This window comes from Cyprinodon tularosa, unplaced genomic scaffold, assembly GCF_016077235.1.
Source record: "Cyprinodon tularosa strain WSP-4 unplaced genomic scaffold, ASM1607723v1 ctg771, whole genome shotgun sequence".
NCBI lineage: Eukaryota > Metazoa > Chordata > Actinopteri > Cyprinodontiformes > Cyprinodontidae > Cyprinodon > Cyprinodon tularosa.
Window position 1 is genome coordinate 137,126 of NW_024039531.1, and position 21,176 is coordinate 158,301.

The window sequence follows — 21,176 nt, forward strand, 5'->3', positions numbered from 1 at the left end:
TCCTCACCCCTCCTCCTCCTCACTGCGTGCGTTATGTGTCTGTCTGTCACTGTTACGCATCTTTCTGGGCTACGTGTTATTTATTTATTTGAATCTACCCCTTTGTTTATCTTTTTCTTGACTTTATCGCTCAGTTTCCTGAAAACACATGTAGGATCGTGTCACCCGATCCCGAAAAAGCGAGTTTCCCAAACCTTGTGTGGATCTGGATGTGTTGTTTGTGGTGTCAGGGCGCAGTAGTTTAATCACTACCATCCTTTTAGCGCTTAAGGGAATTTGCCATGTTTTTGTTTGTTTGTTTTTAAGGGTTTTCTTTTTCTGTTTTTCTTTTCTTTTTTAACGATCAAAAACATAGTAATTCTGAGTTAATTCCTCTTTTTCCCTATTTTTCATAGGGGAAGACCTAAGAATTAGAAATAAATACATGTAAAATATGTACTGTAGATAACTAATTCTGGTGTTTAGGGATAATAATCATAAACAATAAACGAGTAATAGTTTAACTAATCACCTTCTCTAGTAGGCTAATTGAAATGCCACAGAAAATGTACAATGACGCTGTAAATTCAAGAAATAACCAGATTATTCCAGTGATTCTTTAAAGCCTGACATACTTTAACAGTAGCCAAATGGTTTATTGCACTTTTAAGTAAAAAAGTATTTTTTCATAATTCATATAGACAGTTATTGCATCAGTGTCTGGTTTTTACTGCATGCTGTAAGTCCTTTGTGACAATAAGTTAGCAGATGAAACCACCTAATATTCTATAAAATAGTATAATGACTTTATCATTATTCCTTACCAAACCTTTCCATAATATGAAGTACAAGTTTATAAGGTAAGAAAATCATGCAGTTTAATGTTAATGACTTATGTTCACACTATAAACTAAGTTTGTTCATTTAAGGCAACATTAACTTTTTACCTGCGTAGTGGTTGATGCAAGCTCTTTCTAGTTAGGTTCAACATTTATATTGAAAGTACATAAAGTCTATGTAGATAGCCGTCATACTAAGTATAACATTTACAACCATATAAAACTGTTTGTGGATTATTACTGTTTGTGGATAATTGAGCATTTATCTTCCTTTTTAGAATATTTATTCCCAGATTTCAATTCAATTCAGTTTATTTATATAGCACCAAATTCACAACACATGTCATCTCAAGGCACTTTACAGTTCAACCAGATCATACAGTCAAATTGATACAAAGTTTTCTGTCTAAGGAAAACCAGTTGATTGCATTGACTAATTGACTCAAATACAATCCCTCACACTGAGCATGCTTGTAGCGACAGTGGAGAGGAAAAACTCCCTTTTAACAGGAAGAAACCTCCAGCAGAACCAGGCTCAGTGTGAGTGGCCATCTGCCGAGGCCGACTGGGGTTCAAGGAGACAGAAGCAGAGATACAAAAAGCAGCTGTAAAAGGCGGCCCCGTCCAGGAAACACACAGCCAGGCAGACGAGCTCCAAGGCAGCTCCCATGCCAGAGGACGAAGAGAGCATATCCACTCAGTCACGGTCAGAGAAACAGGACCACACTGGAAAACAGGCCGATCTCCAACATCTATAAACAAGGGTGTTGATGGAAGCAGCACAGCTGATGTTTCTCTCCAGGATGACGTCACAGCCAAACAGGAACAGACGAGGCAAAGCTACTCTGAGGAAAAGCAGAGAGAGCAGAAGGTTAGAGATTGAACTAACAGATTCTGCAGAATAGGAGAACAGAGAGAGAATGAAGCAGAATGATGAAATGGGGGTCCCTATGTCCTCCAAAAGTCTAAGCCTATAGCAGCATAACTATAGAAATAGCTCAGCATAACCTGAGCCACTCTAACTATAAGCGTTATCAAAAAGGAAAGTTTTAAGCCTAGCCTTAAAAGTAGACAGGGTGTCTGCCTCACGGACTAAAACTGGTAGTTGGTTCCACAGGAGAGGAACCTGATGACTAAAAGATCTGCCTCCCATTCTACTTTTAGAAATTCTAGGAACCACTAGTAAACCTGCAGATTGAGAGCGAAGTGCTCTGTTAGGAAGATAAGGAACAATCAGATCTCTGATATAAGATGGAGCTTGGCCATTTAAGGCTTTATATGTGAGAAGGAGGATTTTAAATTCTATTCTTGATTTAAAAGGAAGCCAATGAAGAGAAGCCAGGATAGGCGAGATATGATCTCTCTTTTTAATTTTCATCAGAACTCTGGCTGCAGCATTTTGGATCAGCGGAAGGCTTTTAACTACAGTTTGTGGACTTCCTGATAGTAAAGAATTACAATAGTCCAGCCTTGAAGTAACAAATGCATGGACTAGTTTCTCAGCATCACCCCTGGACAGGAGATTTCTAATTTTTGCAATGTTCCTCAGATGAAAGAAGGATATTCTAGAAACCTCTTTGATATGGGATTTAAATGACAGGTCCTGATCAAAAATAACACCAAGATTTTTTACTTTATTATCTGAAATCAGTTTAATCCCATCCAAATGAAGTGACTGGCTAATCAGCTTCTTTTTCAGAGACTCTGGTCCAAAGACTATAACTTCTGTTTTGTCTGCATTCAGAAGCAGAAAGTTAAGAGTCATCCAGGTTTTTATGTCTTCAAGACATGCCTGTAATCTATGTAATGGGTTAGCTTCATCTGGATTTATAGACAGATATAGCTGGGTATCATCAGCATAACAGTGGAAATTAATCCCATGCTGTCTAATAACTCTACCAATTGGGAGCATGTATAAAGTAAAGAGAATCGGTCCTAGCACTGATCCCTGTGGTACTCCACAGGTAATTTGTTGGGGATCATTTAGCAAGGTTATTTCCAAGCAATTCTATGTGTGCCTACACAGAGAATTGTGAATGCTTCAGTTTTCTGCAGCCCAAATGAAACTTTGGTTAGCTGTATTCAGATTCAAAAAAGAAGTCTGTTTAAAACCCTTTTTTAAGAATAAGACGGCATTTTTATAATCTTCCACCTAAACACCACACAGTCACATAATAGTCTTCTTTAACCTATGTTGTTCTCTCCATTTATTCATGCTGATTTATCAACACAGTGTTGTAAATATAACACATTGGTAGGCACTTGTCAGTGGCAGGAAACTCAATAGGCTGGATGGTTGTTTGTACTGCTCTACTTGTTCTTTTAGATAAGATGAACTCTGTGGTTTGAGAGGGGGATGGATGGATGAGAGCCATCTCTATTTCCAGTGATGACAGCATGAGATAGCATGAAACTTTATGGCAGTGCTTTTAAGAAGCTCTGATTTAGCACTCACTCAGTATCACTGCTATCCTTTAGCCCAGAGCAGAGTATTGATTATGTATCAAATTAGTCAAAAGATTTACAGTAATCTGGACATTTATAGCTGTTTTGTAATAATCATGTGTGCAAAACAAAATAAATAAAAAGCAGAATAAATATAAGAGGAAACAGATTATATCTCTATATTCCATCTGGCTCAGTGAGTAAAGGTCCTGTGGAGTCCTGCGGGGACTGCAAAGTTCCCTGCAATAATAAAGACTCAGCAATGAGTCAGACTTTCACTGAAGCAAAACAAATGTTCCTTTTTTCTTACTTTCTGTTTGCTTTAATCCATACACATAAACATATATAAAAACCTCTTACAAACAAAACACCAACCAGTTCATCTTTTTCAGTATGTATGAAAACACATTGAAAAACTTGTAACAAGCACCAGATGACTGAATAACCTTCACCAGTCTGAGCCTACAACTAAAACATCCTCACTGCCACAATCTCATTACTGACTCTCCTCACAAAAATCCAGTGGGTGTTTTCACTGCGTCTGCAAGGCTTCTGCTAGGAGATGGAAATTAGAGAAACTCAGAACCCCCCTGCTTCAAGTGCCGGGCCGTCACCATTGGAGACTCCTCACATCTGTGGCTGGTTATTGCCAGAGAACTTCATATCTGGTAATAGGGGAGAGAGAGTTCAATGGTAGACTGAAATGATATGAAGGGTGAAGAAGCTGCTACACAGGGAATGCAGATGAAGGAAACTCTCTAACAATGGATTTTCTGTCTAAAAGGGAAGTACAAAAAAAAGAAAAAACAGTGCAGCAGCAATGATGGGTCTTTTTGCATACATGCATGTGGAGTGAGCTGAGTATTAATGGATTTCCTGCAGATTTGTTTGAAACCTTTGTTTATATTGGTGCTGGGCAGTTTTAGTTTTCATCACAAGTTGGTGTATGCAAATACATTTGTATATTCTCGTTTGTTGCAAAATAGTTAAACCTGCAAGTTACCCTACATGACCCTACATTCTACACATTTCTAATACATAATAGGCTTATGTAAAAGCAATTATTTGATTTAAATACTGTTTTAAATACTTATGACCATAAAATATTTAAACCTTGTAACAGTTGAGTGAGGGAACTCAGAATGAATAAACTTGGACACACCACCATTAGTGGTTCAGGTATGTAAGCGCAATTAGATGGTTAGAGAGAAGCAGCTCTGAAGTGTGTGGAGATGCTATAAACACAGATACTGTGTCATGGGATTCTCCTTTAAACAAACACACTTCCTGTTGTCAACACACTTGATTGTGGGCACTGCTCATAATGGAGGCTTGCTGACATTTACAGACAAGATAAATAAACCATTTGGACACACAATATGCTCAGAAAAAACACAGTTTAAATCATGCATGTCAAGTTAAATTTGTAATCTACTTTTGTTTAATCCACTACATTCCTGTAGAGTGCTTTTGATTAATTCAGGTAAAAAAAAATACTGTAGGGTAGAGAGATAAACTACTACTATAAAAATAGTACATGTAAAGCTGGGTGGGTTTTGTTTTCTGGCATTAACACGCGTCCCGTTGCTTAAAATAGTTCAAAACAGCTCAGTTGTGTAAGTTTATGAATGAATTGAAGATATAGTAACTGATCGTGGACTGTCAATTTCCTTCTCATTTCTAAAGTAATGCAATAGTCTCAAAAACTATCCCCATTTCAAATTAGTTTCCATCAACTTTTTTTTTTGATGTACATTTCAGTATCACATTAGGAAAAGGATCTGTTCTACATAGATGTGAGTGAGTCCTGTCAGACAGTTAGCAGATGAGTTGCTTTATCTTATTTAGAACCACGTGGAATTTCTTGCCTTTAATAGTTTTCAATTTGTGAACAACTTTTAAAATTTCCAACACGTTTTTTTTTCCGTTACATCATACACTGTCATTTCAAATTACTTTACAGCCAAAAAAATGTAGGTCTAATAGTTTATTTCACACAACGAAAGAGCGTTAGCATATACTTAGCACCAGCTAAACCTAATGTATCAGTCCAATCACATTTTAGGTTGTTTTTATCTTATTTCTTGTGAGACTACATGAACGTATAGCTCTTTACAAACATCTGTGCATTATAGGTGTAACACAAGGGAGAGAGATGTGGATGGATGGATGGATGGATGGATGGATGGATGGATGGATGGATGGATGGATGGATGGATGGATGGATCACTTAAATCTTATTTGAGAGATGACTTATTGATATGCAGTGTTTAAACCAATGTCTCAATTTAATTTAATGTAGTTAATGGAAAGGTGATTATTTTCGGTCAATTCAATTTCCAATATAATGTCAATTTTGAGAAATTAATAATATTTTTTACACAGAAAGCTTAGCACCATCATTTTCTGCAATCACTCATGTTTCATAGATAAGTTATTGTTGAAGTTGGTTTGTCTACTGCAACTCTGATTCAATTTAATATATCTCTTGTAATAATTGAAGGTGGTTTTACTTTCATTAAAAGTTTACATTAAAATGAACAATGGACCTCCTGAATCTCACTTATCACTAACTTTTCACACACTAAAACTTGATTAATGTATTTCCTATAGTAAAACATATTAAGCTTTATTGAACTAAATATTTAAATCTAGCAAAACACTCTCAAGTTCTGGGAAAAACAGTTGCCATTTTGCCTTTTGTCTGCATTTGCTTCTGTGTTTATGGGTGTTGATGTGAACATTTGAGTCTGGGCGCTTGAACAATTCATGAACAAACTGACCTGGTTAGCTTGTATATCCACACAAAGCAAAACTGTTTAAATGACACATCCTCTTGCATGGCATGCATAAAGTGAGTCCCAAAAACACTCTGACACAATGATTGCGATAAAGTGGAACATTTCAAAAGTTTTTCAAAAGCATTCAAAACTTATTACCTTTGGATGTAATTATTGATGACAAAAAGCATTCTAACAAAGTAACCAACAGCAAACAACTCACTGCAGCATCTTAAATTACAGTCGTATAACCTAAATAAAATAAATATAAAAAAGCCTGCACAGTGTAAGATTTTAAGATATTCCATGAGCCTCAACAGTATAAAATGGTACTAAAGTAAAATCGCATCATGGCTATAGCATTAATAGCTATAATTAATACATTATACAGAAAACAGTATCCGAGCAAATCTTACATAGATTCCAAACTTGTTTTTTTCTTTTTTCTTTTACAACTCTCACAGAATTCAGCTTCTTTTGTCTCATTTTCATTTGTAAGTTGCTCTTGTGTGATTCTCTCAGAAACACTGATATACAGGAGTAGAAAAGGTGCAGGGTAAAAAATCAAAGAACTAATGTGGGAGAAACGTTGCTGTGTGGCTGTACATATACTTTAACCCACATATGTCTGAGTTAGACCTCATACATGTAATTATCATGTTGAGAGTGAACATGAAATGGAGCAGGCGGATTGGAAACAGGTTTTCAGAGCCCACCTTAGTGGTTTGCCAGACATTCATGCTGGGAAGCTGAAACAAGAACACACAGTCAAATGCTTACACATGCCGGGTAAAGCCTTTTGGCACTAGCAGGTACAGTTTCACCTCCAGCTCTATGAACACAGAATATCCAACAATCAAGTTAACATTGTCATTCCTGCAGTCGCCCCATTAATTTTGTTTTACTTTTTTCCCTTGTTTTACTTTGTCTTGTGCTGAGCTGATACGTCATGTCATTATCAATATGTACCCCGCTAGTATTGAGAAAGTAAGGGGTAGAACTTTTACTTTTTACTTTTAAAGCTCAAAAAAATAAATACTTAAGTAAACTATGGATACTGAAAAAGCTACATAAATACAATAACCATGACTTTTCTGTGCTGCTTTTCAATGATGAAAATGTCTGGAGCTAGCTGGACAACTCAGTTGGTAGGGTGTCCAACCCCTATGCGGGGGACCTGGGTTATAACATTTTTCAGTGTTGGGCTTTAGGCAATGCCATTAAAGCTTAATGCGTTCCTCATAATATGACAGCCAAAAAGCAGAGAATGATACTGTCCCAGATGTTGCCAAGTCAAGCTAGATCTTCATAAAGTTTCAAGGAACCAGGGCACTGTGATGACAAGTGGGCTACTTTCTATTAGCAACTGTAGATAACTTTCAAAGTTCCCTCCAGTTGAAACAGATGACAGGATGTGTGAGCTTTTAAAGAACAGCTGCCAACAGGTGTGCCATAAGAAAAAAATAGGAATTGTTTGGTTGTGATTTAAAAATGTGCTTTACATTACATGTTTTTTTTTTATAATTTCAAAGGCAGAATAAATGCACCTTGATTTTTATAATATATTGCAATATTTGCCTGTATTTGCAAAGCATACTATAAATGCACTTAGGCGCTCACTCTGGCAGAACTTATCAATGTTCTCAAAGAGTGTTTTTTGTTATTTGTCTTTTTTTAAAGGTTGTCAGGTTTAACTGTGGTGCCTGTGTTTTATGATGACGGAAAAGCCGTGACCTCTCTCACTGATTACAGGAAGTTTTTTCCATAGATAGAATAAAAAAAAACACCAATTAAAGTTGTTGCAGCTGGTCATTGATGTCTTACATTTACCAGATTTGAAGTAGAGTTTATTCAGGGCAGAGTTGATTGCCCTCAAAATATCATGACCTAGAGGCTGAAGAGTTGGCTGTAATTTGTCAGTGGGGTGCAATACAGTTCCAAAAATAGAATATTCTCGTAAGTCAATGTAAATGGGTGTCATCTTACTAGAACCGTCTTGCTAAGGGAGGGGGGTAATCACTAATGGCAAATTGATTTATACAGAGCCAACCACGGGTCACGCTTTCAATACAATATTTATCTTGTGCGTCACTTCCTGCATGTTGCTGGTAGAAGTTTAAAAAGCCACTATAAGGCTCTAACTTAACCATCTCTCAAACACACAGATCCATCTTACAAAGCTTTTAGATTCGTGGGAAAAGGTGGTTCCTTTAAGAACCTAATGTTTAACTACATTACTGTTACTGTGTGCATACTGGTTAAGCGGGTAAGACAGAAAAACAATAATCTGTTATACAATTATTAATGACTGTTTAGAAATTCAAACCTGTAAATATTGACTCATCACTGAAATCTCACTAAAATATAAGGTTAGTCAGTGATTCAACTTCAGTTTGTCTAATTCTGCCTGTGTATTTCCTATTTATGATCAAAAGGGATATGCCTTTGAAATATATAAATAATGGTAGATTATTTATTTTTTATTTTTTTGTTGCCCAATAACACAACTTTATTATTATGCCCAGCTGGGGCTTCAGGGCAAGGACTGAACTACACATGCTGTAGGAAACAAATGATCTACATAAACAATAGAGAGTGGATACCTACAAAGCTCATGCTATGTCATGTAGATCCTCTGTCAGAGCTGGCAAAGATGTATTTACCTTGGCATACCGAATCTTCAGAAGTTGTTGAGAAAGTTTACTTGGATTAAATTCCTGATTCATTTTGCCAATACATTTGCAGGTTGGAGGCACTTAGGGACTGTGTCTAAAGCACCAAGCTTTCTTCTTGATATCCTTATCAGTACAAAAACAAAGAAATGGAAAAAAGACAGTGAAAATATCAAGAAACAAGCTGCTTTAGACAACCTTTTCATTTTCTGAAAACATGTACTGCCATGATTATACAGGGACCAGAAAGATAGCTAAAACAAACAACCACACATTTGAACACTGGTGGTGGTATATATTTGTCTAATTTATCATATAGATTCATTAGCCTGCATACTAAATAATAGAAAAAGAGGCTTTTGTTATATGCTTTTGAATGGAAAAAAAATTTGCTAATATTTCTGGTGCGAGTCCAGAACCTTTTAAATAGCTTGTTGCCTTTACTGTATATGGGCACAGTAAGTAATGAGAAATGTAGGCTGGAAAGAAATTAGGCATGAAAAAGTAAGAGAAAGGTGGACTGAACCTTTACATAACACTTTCAGGTTGTTCAGTTTTCTCAATAACAGTCAAAGGAGATTATACATTTTGCATTTGTCACAGAACTTGACATTTTACAAAAGAAGTAAATATATTTCTATGAAAAAGTTACTATTTTCTAAACCACAACCATCATCAAAAGAAGCTATGCACCATTAAGAAAAAAAAGACATACATCTATCAGTGGCTAACTATGAACCTAAGGGACACTCTGTAAATGTTAATTAAGAAGAATTTGAAGATTTTCAATTTAAACAAATATAGATAAACTACAGAGACTGTTTTCTGTGCAACCATAATAGGAGTCTGGTTTGCTCTGTCAACAATAAGTTGGACCTGTTCCTGGTACATATCGGACCCAGGCAGGGCTGCTCTCTGTCACTGGTCCTGGAAATGATGTCTAGGATCAGCCAAGGGTTTGCGGAACAACGGATTTCATCCCTGCTTTTTGAAAATAGTGTGTTTTTGCTGGCTCCCTAAGCCACAACCTACAGCATGTTCTGGGGTGGTACCTCAGGATGTACAGGTGCTGGTCATAAAATTAGAATATCATGAAAAAGTAGATTGATTTCAGTAATTTCATTTAAAAAGTGAAACTTGTATATTATATTCATACATTACATAAAAACTCATATATTTCAGATGTTTATTTTGTTTAATTTTGATGATTACAAATGACAACAAATGAAAATCTCAAATTCATCATATCAGAAAATTAGAATATTACTGAAGACCAATAAAAACAAAGGATTTATAGAAATGTTGGCCAACTGAAAAGTATGAACATGAAAAGTATGAGCATGTACAGCACTCAGTATTTAGTTGGGCCTCCTTTGGCCTGTATTACTGCAGCAATGCGGCGTGGCATGGAGTCGATCAGTCTGTGGCACTGCTCAGGTGTTATGATAGCCCAGGTTGCTCTAATAGTGGCTTTTAGCTCTTCTGAATTGTTGGGTCTGGTGTATTGCATCTTCTTCTTCACAATACCCCATAGATTTTCTATGGGGTTAAGGTCAGGAGAGTTTGCTGGCCAATTAAGAACAGGGATACCATGGTCCTTCAACCAGGTACTGGTAGCTTTGGCACTGTGTGCAGGTGCCAAGTCCTTTTGGAAAATGAAATCTGCATCTCCAAAAAGTTGGTCAGCTGCAGGAAGCATGAAGTGCTCTAAAACTTCCTGGTATGTGGCTGCGTTGACCCTGGACCTCAGAAAACACAATGGACCAACACCAGCAGATGACATGGCACCCCAAACCATCACTGACTGTGGAAACTTTACACTGGACTTCAAGCAACGTGGATGAAGTGCCTCTCTTCTTTTCCTCCAGACTCTGGGACCTTGATTTCCAAAGGAAATGCAAAATTTACTTTCATCAGAGAACATGACTTTGGACCACTCACCAGCAGTCCAGTCCTGTTTCTCTTTAGCCCAGGCAAGACGCTTCTGACGCTGTCTGTGGTTCAAGAGTGGCTTGACACAAGGAATGCGACAGCAGAAACCCATGTCTTTCATACGTCTGTGTGTGGTGGTTCTTGAAGCACTCATTCCAGCTGCAGTCCACTCTTTGTGAATCTCCCCCACATTTTTGAATGGGTTTTGTTTCACAATCCTCTCCAGGGTGCGGTTATCTCTCTTGCTTGTACACTTTTTTCGACCACATCTTTTCCTTCCCTTCGCCTCTCTATTAATGTGCTTGGACACTGAGCTCTGTGAACAGCCAGCCTCTTTAGCGATGACCTTTTGTGTCTTGCCCTCCTTGTGCAAGGTGTCGATGGTCGTCTTTTGGACAACTGTCAAGTCAGCAGTCTTCCCCATGATTGTGTAGCCTATAGAACTAGACTGAAAGACCATTTAAAGGCTTTTGCAGGTGGTTTGAGTTAATTAGCTGATTAGAGTGTGGCACCAGGGGCCATCAATTTTGAACCTTTTCACAATATTCTAATTTTCTGATATGATGAATTTGAGATTTTCATTTGTTGTCATTTGTAATCATCAAAATTAAACAAAATAAACATCTGAAATATATGAGTTTGTATGTAATGTATGAATATAATATACAAGTTTCACTTTTTAAATGGAATTACTGAAATCAATCTACTTTTTCATGATATTCTAATTTTATGACCAGCACCTGTAGATCAGATCTTCTAAGTCCAAATCATTATTCTCACAAATGGAAGTGCAGCTTATTCCTACCTCAGGTGGAGGAGTTCAAGTATCTACTTTTCAGGTGGAAAACATTTTGACATATTTCTGTGGGCAGGTCCCAGCCTTGTAACCTTTGCTTGTAACCTTCCCACTCTTTCGTTCCGTTTTCTGTCTGCGAACTTTCGAGAGGAAAAAAACTAAAAGCCACTAGAGCTTTTAAAAAACAACAACAGTATCTAGCACATATTGTTAGCTTAGATGAGCAGTTTAAGAAAATCTGATTTGATCTGGATATTTAAGATTATTTAGTTTGTGGGGCCAGGTTTGTTACTTAAAGAAGTAACTTTAACAGACAGAACCAGATCAGTGGAGTCTTACACATCAACTCAACGGATGGAAGATCTGACTAGATTACCTTTGGCTGAGTGGTGTGACACATAGCAAACTAAAAAAGCAGGACGATCTGAAGATTTCCTAAGCCGTGTCAACACCAGAAAACATCACTTAGCTTGCTTGGGTCATTGGAAACAGAAGCAAGAGCTATATTTTGAGAGCAAACTGTACTTGCATAGCTGGTTGAGTAATGTCACTTAACCAAATCATAATCAACAACTACAACGGTATTAACTTGTGCAATGTAAAATGTGCAATTTACCATTTGATACCCTGGGCAATAACTGTTTCTCTATATTTGACACCCAGTGCAATTTATATTTATATATAAATATAAATAGATAAATATCTTCTTAAACACCCGCTGCAAAAACCAGATATAATAATGCCACTATATCAAAGAAAAAAAAATCTTTTTCTTTGGCACATTCTTCTGCTTTGACTATTTGAGCTGATGTAACAAGTAAATTTCTCCACTGTGAGATCAATAAAATAAATCAATCAATAAATAAATCAACAAAAAAATACATGTTTAAAAGTGTGTGCTGCATACCAGAGCATGTTTGATGACCCTTTCTGTCCAATCTCCTCATTTTAATAACCACAGTTGCCATGATTTTTTTGTTTTTGTTTTTTTGCTGTGGCAGCAGAAATAAGACATTTTGACTTGACTTTGACTTGTTTTGCATTGCACCTACATGCAATGCAATTTGGCTTCAGAGTAAACCACTCCACTGAATCAGCAAACAGCATTTTTATAGAAAAGGTGAAAAGTAAATTGGATATATACCCCTGTGTTGGTGCAGTGTTCCTTGACCTTAAAAAGGCTTTCGACACTGTCAACCATGAAATTCTTCTAACAAAATTGTCAGACTTCAATTTCTCACCAGAGGCAATTCAGTAGCTTAAGTCATACTTATCCTAAAGAAAACAATGTGTAAAAATTGACAGTATAAAATCATCGGTCTTGGATGTCTCTGTCAGTGTGCCGCAAGGATCAATACTTGGTCCCCTGTTATTCTCCATGTACATAAATGATCTTCCCAAAACATGTAATAATGTGAATTTTCAAATGTATGCAGATGACGCTGTAATTTATACTCATGCAAGGAGTGTTAAAGAGGCAGCTTCTATTCTGACCTCAGCCATGGAGCAAGTAAATGACTGGCTTTTTAAATCATCTTTGCTTCTCAATTTCAAAAAAACGGTCTGTTTCTCAAAGCCGTCAAAAGAAAAAAAAAGCACTGGAGTATTCTTGAGAGGAGAAGAATTACAACTTGTCACAGAATTCAAGTACCTTGGCGTGATACTTAATTCCACTTTATCCTTTAAAAATCATATAAAAAAAACGGTCAATACTGTCAAATTTAACCTTAAAAATTTTAAACAAATCAGGTCTTTTTTAACACTTGGTGCTGCTAGAATGGTTCTCCACTCGATGATTTTATCTCACATTGAATACTGCATCACAAGTTGGTCTCTCACCACAGTTACCAATTTAAATTAATTGAATCACTGTACAAAAAATATCTTAAAGTGTTTGACCAAAATCCCAATTCTTTTCATGTATGTTATATTTTGAACAAGTACAATCTTTTAAATTTTGAAAATTTTAAGTATGTATGCTTCATTTATAAAGCGCTACATGGACTAGCCCCACCTCCTGTGTCTACTCTGTTCAAACCTACGACTTCAAGTGGCCTGAAAACCAGAGCCTCCTCCAGAGGTGACTGTGAGGTCCCTCACAGAAGAACAACTTTTGGTCAGAACACTCTCTCTGTGTGAGCCACTAACATCTAGAACAGTCTTCCCCTGCACATACGGGAGAGCCCTACACTGATCAGCTTTAGAGCTCAACTCAAACTATGGATGAAAACAAACCAGTCATGTGACCACTAAACTCTCAACATTTCCTTGTGATGCTTATATTGTATATGTTCTTTTTTATGTATTTGCCTGCCTAGGGACTACGGATGAAAACTAGCTTTGTAGCTATAATCTGGCATATTTACATTTGTTTTTATACTGATGTTCATTAATGTGCTTTGTCCCTATTCAAATAAATAACTAAATTTTAACAGGAGAACATACATCTAATTGGTTTTTGTGAAAGCTCAATTAAGTTTATTTCGCTTTATTTATGGGTTTTTCCTAGAGGTTAAAGGGGTAACTATTAGCCCAGTGACACACTGGGTGTGTTCGATTCCAGTGGCTGCATCCTTCCAGGACCCGGTCTAATTTGACTGGGTCTTTCGAGGTCCGTGAAAATAAGGAGGCCGGAAGAGTTTGGCAATGGACTAAAACAGGTCCAGACTTCTCCGGCTTTCACCACCTGTAGCAACCATGACAGTTGACACAAAAAGTAGGCCAAGAATGGATACCAGACATGGGCAATGTGGAGTCAACAAGTCATCTCCATGTCCTGTATTTTTTCTACCCAGCCACTGAAGCAGGTGAGTCCAATCGTCACCGTGAATTAACCTGTGCAGATTGGACTCACCTGGTTAATTGGCCGGGTAGATTAAATACATGACATGGAGATGAATTGTTGACTCCACATTGCCCATGTCTGATGGATACCGAAACCTCTCAGTATGGTTCTGTATGCTAAATACATTTTTGAAGAGCTTCAGTAGCAGCACGGTCACCACAATTATCAGATTTATTGTCCCCACACCACAAATATTGGAATCCGTGCTTAAATGTCAGTCAAACCCATTTCTCCAGGGACAGATATAAACCTCTCAATAAACCAAACATTACTCGCCACATATCTGACTCAATAACCATTTAAAATTACTATTTTCGTTAATTTCAGACAGAACTTTTTAGATATTTCTATTATAGTAGACTTCACTAACAATATTCACCAATGTTCGGCGCCATTTCTCTGTTTCATCTGAGCATGTAGCAGCTGGCTTGCTTGGACTTGCAATGAATCATGGGATACCCAAGGCTATGTAGGATACACCAGACCTGTCCTTCAAAATGGGTGAAAAGAAGGCTGCATTTGTCGGCCACATGACGAGGCGTCTTCCAATCTAAACAGGCCATGTCACCACGCTATGACATAATCGGACTATGAATGTGGCCTTTCGAAAGAAGCAGACACTAAATTTAAACTCTTTCTTTCAAGCACAGTTGCATAACATTGTTTGTTTACTTTCTTAGATCTGAAATACTATTTTAACAGCTGTAACACAAAGATTATGTCTCTAATTCTAATAAATACCTTTGCTTATTCATAATGTTGAGATCATTTAGAGCAAACTAATTCATAGTTTTAGATTGAATTATAACCCTAACCCTTTGTTTCTCAAAATGAGGCAGGCATCTGAAAAATATAACGAAACATTGTAAAAGAGTTTGTATTTTGGTGTGAATTTTATTTGCATTTTATAAAAAATGATCCAAACCAAACATGCATACTCATATCACAATTAATGGAAAAATCATATCAGCAATACAGCACTCAATCTCTTCTTGATTGCTATCCCATTTGAAATATGTTTTCAAATTGATGACGAACTTCATGTCTTGATTGGAGGTGGAAAGGTCTCCATGACATCACCATAATCTTTAGCTTGCTCCAATGATTCAAATCATTTAAGTGAGGGCCTTGGCTAGACCAGTCCATTACTTCAAAATGGATAAAAAAAAAAAAATCCTGGTAAAATGAAAAGACTACTCTAAAACTACATCTGCCAGTGAAATTAAAAGGTTCCAACTCAATTACAGTATGCCTGTGATGACATAGTAGTTTGCAATAATGAAATACATTTCATTTGTTTCATTACAGTGCAAAAAATAGGCATCCATTGGTTGGAATTAGTTGAAGTTTGATATCTTACAACAGTTGTTCAAGAGGTGTTGTCCTTAAAGTAAGGATCAATTATTTGAAAGGTTTAGGATTGACAGATCCTTGCCCATAAAATTAAGGTTTAAATCTTTGATAAACATTTAACAAAAAAAATAATTAAAATAGTTTCCTTAAACAATAGTTTCAAAGAATACAAAAAGTATATACATTTTCTTAGCTGCTCTTTGTTCAGACTGTGTAGACAATGCTGCAACTCAACTTGATATTATTGAAGGACAAAAAGATAAAATTAGGCATTAAGGAAATTATGGTAATTTTATGTATGCGCTAATAGTGGAGCAGATGTCCAGATGTTTTCCTTTTCCAGCAAGTAGGATGTTTCGGTCAGATTCCTACAGGAGCAAATCAACATGTGTTGGGAAAAATGGTAGAATCTTAGGCATAACAATACAACACTTTTATTGTGAATATATATTTGCACAATAATCAACACCATATTATAAACATTTTGTTTTGCATGATTTTTTTCTTTTATACATTAAATAGTATTAGTGTACAAATGTATACAAAACGTATTCAGGCTAGTGAAGTTCCACAAAAGAGTATTGTTATATATAGTATTAAAGCACAATCAGAATTCAGAGGGACACGCACATGCCTGCACATAGACACAGGACCCCTGGGATAAAACACAGGTCAACACGCAACTTCGATAGACAGCATAACCTGATCACTCAACAGCAGGATATCACCATGAAGGCAAGGTAGAGAGGATTTAGAAGCTTTTAGGAAAATAGCTTAAGATAAAACTGATTGAAACGCAAGTAGGATCTTTGTGACTAAATAAGGCAATACGAAATTACCACTGGTAGTAATGTGTTCTGATAGTTTCCCTCCAGTGGGCCCTGATGCTGACTCAAGCAAATACAGTGTTCAAACACAAACAAGCTCATCCAATCACAATGCAGCATTTAGACACTAAACCTTCAGGGTCCTTCTTCAGAGATTTTAGAGCAACACAACGAAGGAAACAAGCATAGAGAGAAGACAGCAAGAAAAACAAAACAAATAAAACAGTCTTTGATATGCTGATCTCATTCACAAGTCATCTTGGCTCCTGAACGCAAAGACAGGTCTGCTTTAGGTTTGTTTCTCCCTCACTAGTAGTCAAAATCATTGGTATTTTGAGCTGTGGTTTGCATCTCATTAGTTAGAATAACAGCAGAATAATACCAGTGGAATTTGACCCCTTACATAAAGTATCACTTCCAGGCCTGACTTCCCAGCCTTAGTAAAATCAGTATTAACCTAGAGGCAAACATGGTAAGAATACAACTCTGGTCCATTGCTTCATTCATATATCAGAATGTATGAGCTACTATGTAGGCACTGGGGATTCAATGCATCAAACTGAAGACACCCAAAGCTGTCAGTCCAAGCACAGCCATGTTTGAAATGGTTATTTACCAAAAAGGACCCTGCACAGGATGCAGCGCAGGGTGCAGGGTACATATCTAAATCTGTAGCTGAAATACAGATAAACTGTATTCCCATATTTAAATAATCTCTTAAAAAAAATAGCGTGCACATTCTCTGTGAAAGATGTGATCCTTGGTACTGTCCAGGGGCTTTGGTGTCAAAGTGCTGGTGTCGTCCAAAGCTCTCTACTCTGCACATGCTGCTACAATGAAACACCTAGCAAGTCACTAAAGGTTAGTTCATACTGCAAACAAAATTATAAAAATTTCTAATAATTATTCTAAATTATCAAAATAATAATACTAATTTTTTTTAAACCAAAAGCATATTAACATTTGAAGTAGTTGAGAAGAACCCTATACAGCATTTCGCCCCAACCAAACAGGCATTGTTTATAACTTCACAAATCAATGCTGATTTTATTAATTTCCAGTTGGCATAGTGGAATACATCTTCCATCTTCACTTTATAAATAAAAAAAAAAATGAGGCAGAATTAAAGGGTTTGGTTAGCTCTTACATTTGCACCAAAGAGAGATTTAAGTCGTAGATGATGGACAGGTTTGCAGCTGATTTCAGTAAATGTGTTTCCACTTTTAAAAACGATAAGCAGGAAATGGATGAGCACCCTTTGGCATTGAAAAATGAAAATGCTGAGATTGTTTTTCTCATGTTGCACATTTCTGCATACATCCTGTATGGCGCAAGTGCATGTCTTATGGTCTCCCATGAAATGTGATGATTAACTGTGAACGAGGTCATGACTGCTGTAAAAATGTGGTGAGCCAGAGCAGTAGTTGAAGGCAGAGGACAGACCAGAAACTCGGGTTTAGGTAGGTCCCTCCTCCACAATCAGAATCATCCTCCTGTCAGACAAATCAGTCAGTGAGAAGTAGAATACAACATATTTTATATTTATTGACAATAACATTGGAACAGTTATTTTTCCTTTTAGAGGGCTTGGAGGGTCCATGAGTACAAAAACTGTTATCCAATGACCTATAGTGGATTACAGAAATATAAAATCAAACATCTAATTTTTTCACAAAATCTAAAGCATCTTTGGTGTTCCATGTTATAGACAATTTTCAAATGGAAAAATGTTATTATCTACTCTAACCACCCTGCCCGTCCCTACTAAAAAAGCATTTGCACATTATGTTGCAAGCATAATGTTTTTGCATGTACAGGTGCTGGTCATAAAATTAGAATATCATGAAAAAGTAGATTGATTTCAGTAATTCCATTTAAAAAGTGAAACTTGTATATTATATTCATACATTACATACAAACTCATATATTTCAGATGTTTATTTTGTTTAATTTTGATGATTACAAATGACAACAAATGAAAATCTCAAATTCATCATATCAGAAAATTAGAATATTACTGAAGACCAATAAAAACAAAGGATTTATAGAAATGTTAGCCAACTGAAAAGTATGAACATGAAAAGTATGAGAATGTACAGCACTCAGTATTTAGTTGGGCCTCCTTTGGCCTGTATTACTGCAGCAATGCGGCGTGGCATGGAGTCGATCAGTCTGTGGCACTGCTCAGGTGTTATGATAGCCCAGGTTGCTCTAATAGTGGCTTTTAGCTCTTCTGAATTGTTGGGTCTGGTGTATTGCATCTTCTTCTTCACAATACCCCATAGATTTTCTATGGGGTTAAGGTCAGGAGAGTTTGCTGGCCAATTAAGAACAGGGATACCATGGTCCTTCAACCAGGTACTGGTAGCTTTGGCACTGTGTGCAGGTGCCAAGTCCTGTTGGAAAATGAAATCTGCATCTCCAAAAAGTTGGTCAGCTGCAGGAAGCATGAAGTGCTCTAAAACTTCCTGGTATGTGGCTGCGTTGACCCTGGACCTCAGAAAACACAATGGACCAACACCAGCAGATGACATGGCACCCCAAACCATCACTGACTGTGGAAACTTTACACTGGACTTCAAGCAACGTGGATGAAGTGCCTCTCTTCTTTTCCTCCAGACTCTGGGACCTTGATTTCCAAAGGAAATGCAAAATTTACTTTCATCAGAGAACATGACTTTGGACCACTCACCAGCAGTCCAGTCCTGTTTCTCTTTAGCCCAGGCAAGACGCTTCTGACGCTGTCTGTGGTTCAAGAGTGGCTTGACACAAGGAATGCGACAGCAGAAACCCATGTCTTTCATACGTCTGTGTGTGGTGGTTCTTGAAGCACTCACTCCAGCTGCAGTCCACTCTTTGTGAATCTCCCCCACATTTTTGAAGGGGTTTTGTTTCACAATCCTCTCCAGGGTGCGGTTATCTCTCTTGCTTGTACACTTTTTTCGACCACATCTTTTCCTTCCCTTCGCCTCTCTATTAATGTGCTTGGACACTGAGCTCTGTGAACAGCCAGCCTCTTTAGCGATGACCTTTTGTGTCTTGCCCTCCTTGTGCAAGGTGTCGATGGTCGTCTTTTGGACAACTGTCAAGTCAGCAGTCTTCCCCATGATTGTGTAGCCTATAGAACTAGACTGAAAGACCATTTAAAGGCTTTTGCAGGTGGTTTGAGTTAATTAGCTGATTAGAGTGTGGCACCAGGGGCCATCAATTTTGAACCTTTTCACAATATTCTAATTTTCTGATATGATGAATTTGAGATTTTCATTTGTTGTCATTTGTAATCATCAAAATTAAACAAAATAAACATCTGAAATATATGAGTTTGTATGTAATGTATGAATATAATATACAAGTTTCACTTTTTAAATGGAATTACTGAAATCAATCTACTTTTTCATGATATTCTAATTTTATGACCAGCACCTGTAAGCACAAAAACATATTTTTTCCTCTGAGCAAAGCACTTCCTTCATGATTGATGAGTCCCCAACTCAAACGAAGGACTAACCACAAAATGGACTTCTTGTAGTTTTCCTTCAAAAGTAGTTGTATTTTCAAATCCACAGAGGTCAAATACTTACTGCAGAACAAATAGCGTCCTCGCAAAAAATTTTCTTACCAAAGTACTGGATCCCACCTCCTTTATAGTTACCCTTATAAAAACATCCAATAATTTTTGCAAGTGACAATATGTAAACTTCACATTTGGCTATAAACAATATTAAGAAGTAAAAATATAAATCCCTTGATAAAGCACTTTGTTACATTAGAATTTGGAACTGTCTACAGTAAAAAATTTTACTACTAAAATTTACGTTTATCCTAAGGATACACATGGGATACATGTATATATAGCCAATATTTATGTTTCTCTAATTAATACTGTTTAGGTATTTGTTTAAAAATTTTGTTCCACTTTCAGTTCACACAAATTTCCAATTATGGACATCTGCAATTGTACCCTAGAAAAAGGAGGAAGTTCGAGAGGTGTGTTAAAGTTTTTGCAAGAACATATAAATAGAATGTACATTTTTTTCATTTTAGGGAAAAACTAAACACACACAGTGCAGTTTCTGTTTTTACACAATTCCCAATATAGCTTAAAGCTGTATTTCTGCGTATATCAATTGTGCAATTCATTTAGGACATTGATTCCTGTGAATATAAAAAAATATTAATGTTTTCAAAATGTTAAATATTTCAACTGTTCTATTGGATAGTATGTAGTCTATAAAGTGAAGCACTACAAAGGAACTGTTTTTAAATCCCTTGTCAAAACCCACCTCCCCTCGTTGGCTGTTGACACCTAGAAAGACAGTGGGCTTTATTTTATCTTTTTAATCTTCTATCTTTTTATCATACTTTATTGCTTTGATAGTGAAAATGTTACTTTTATCCATTTTTGAGCTGTTTTGTCTTTTATCTGTGATGTTTGTATTTTTTCTTCTGTACAGCACTTTGGTTAGCTGTGGTCCTTCAAAAAGTGCTAATGAAATGAAATTGGATTGGAACTACATTGTTTTTCTTTAATTTTGGGTGTCTTCTTATATGAGCACAGGGCTGAATTCCAGAGGAAATAGAAGGCAGTCTTTTTTATTCAAAGGGCAGGAAAGCCATTTGAAGCTTCCTCCATTTACTCCAGTGACAAAATGGACCGGCCCTCAACATAAACTGTCTTCCTGTGAGGTGCTGTGCCAAAATGAATAAG

The 21,176-nt window shown here is 36.7% G+C and overlaps 1 protein-coding gene across 3 annotated transcripts in view; it reads right to left on the reverse strand.

Annotated features, from left to right (window-relative positions):
- Positions 1–16,742: 16,742 nt before the first annotated feature.
- LOC119773619 (voltage-dependent calcium channel subunit alpha-2/delta-1) overlaps positions 16,743–21,176 on the reverse strand; it is a 117,354-nt gene continuing 112,920 nt past the window's right edge. For all 3 annotated transcript variants that reach the window (XM_038270679.1, XM_038270677.1, XM_038270676.1), the window contains one exon: positions 16,743–17,961. In XM_038270679.1, coding sequence (XP_038126607.1) covers positions 17,854–17,961 — 108 coding nt within the window. In that variant the 3' untranslated portion in view covers positions 16,743–17,853. The remainder of the gene's footprint in view (positions 17,962–21,176) is intronic.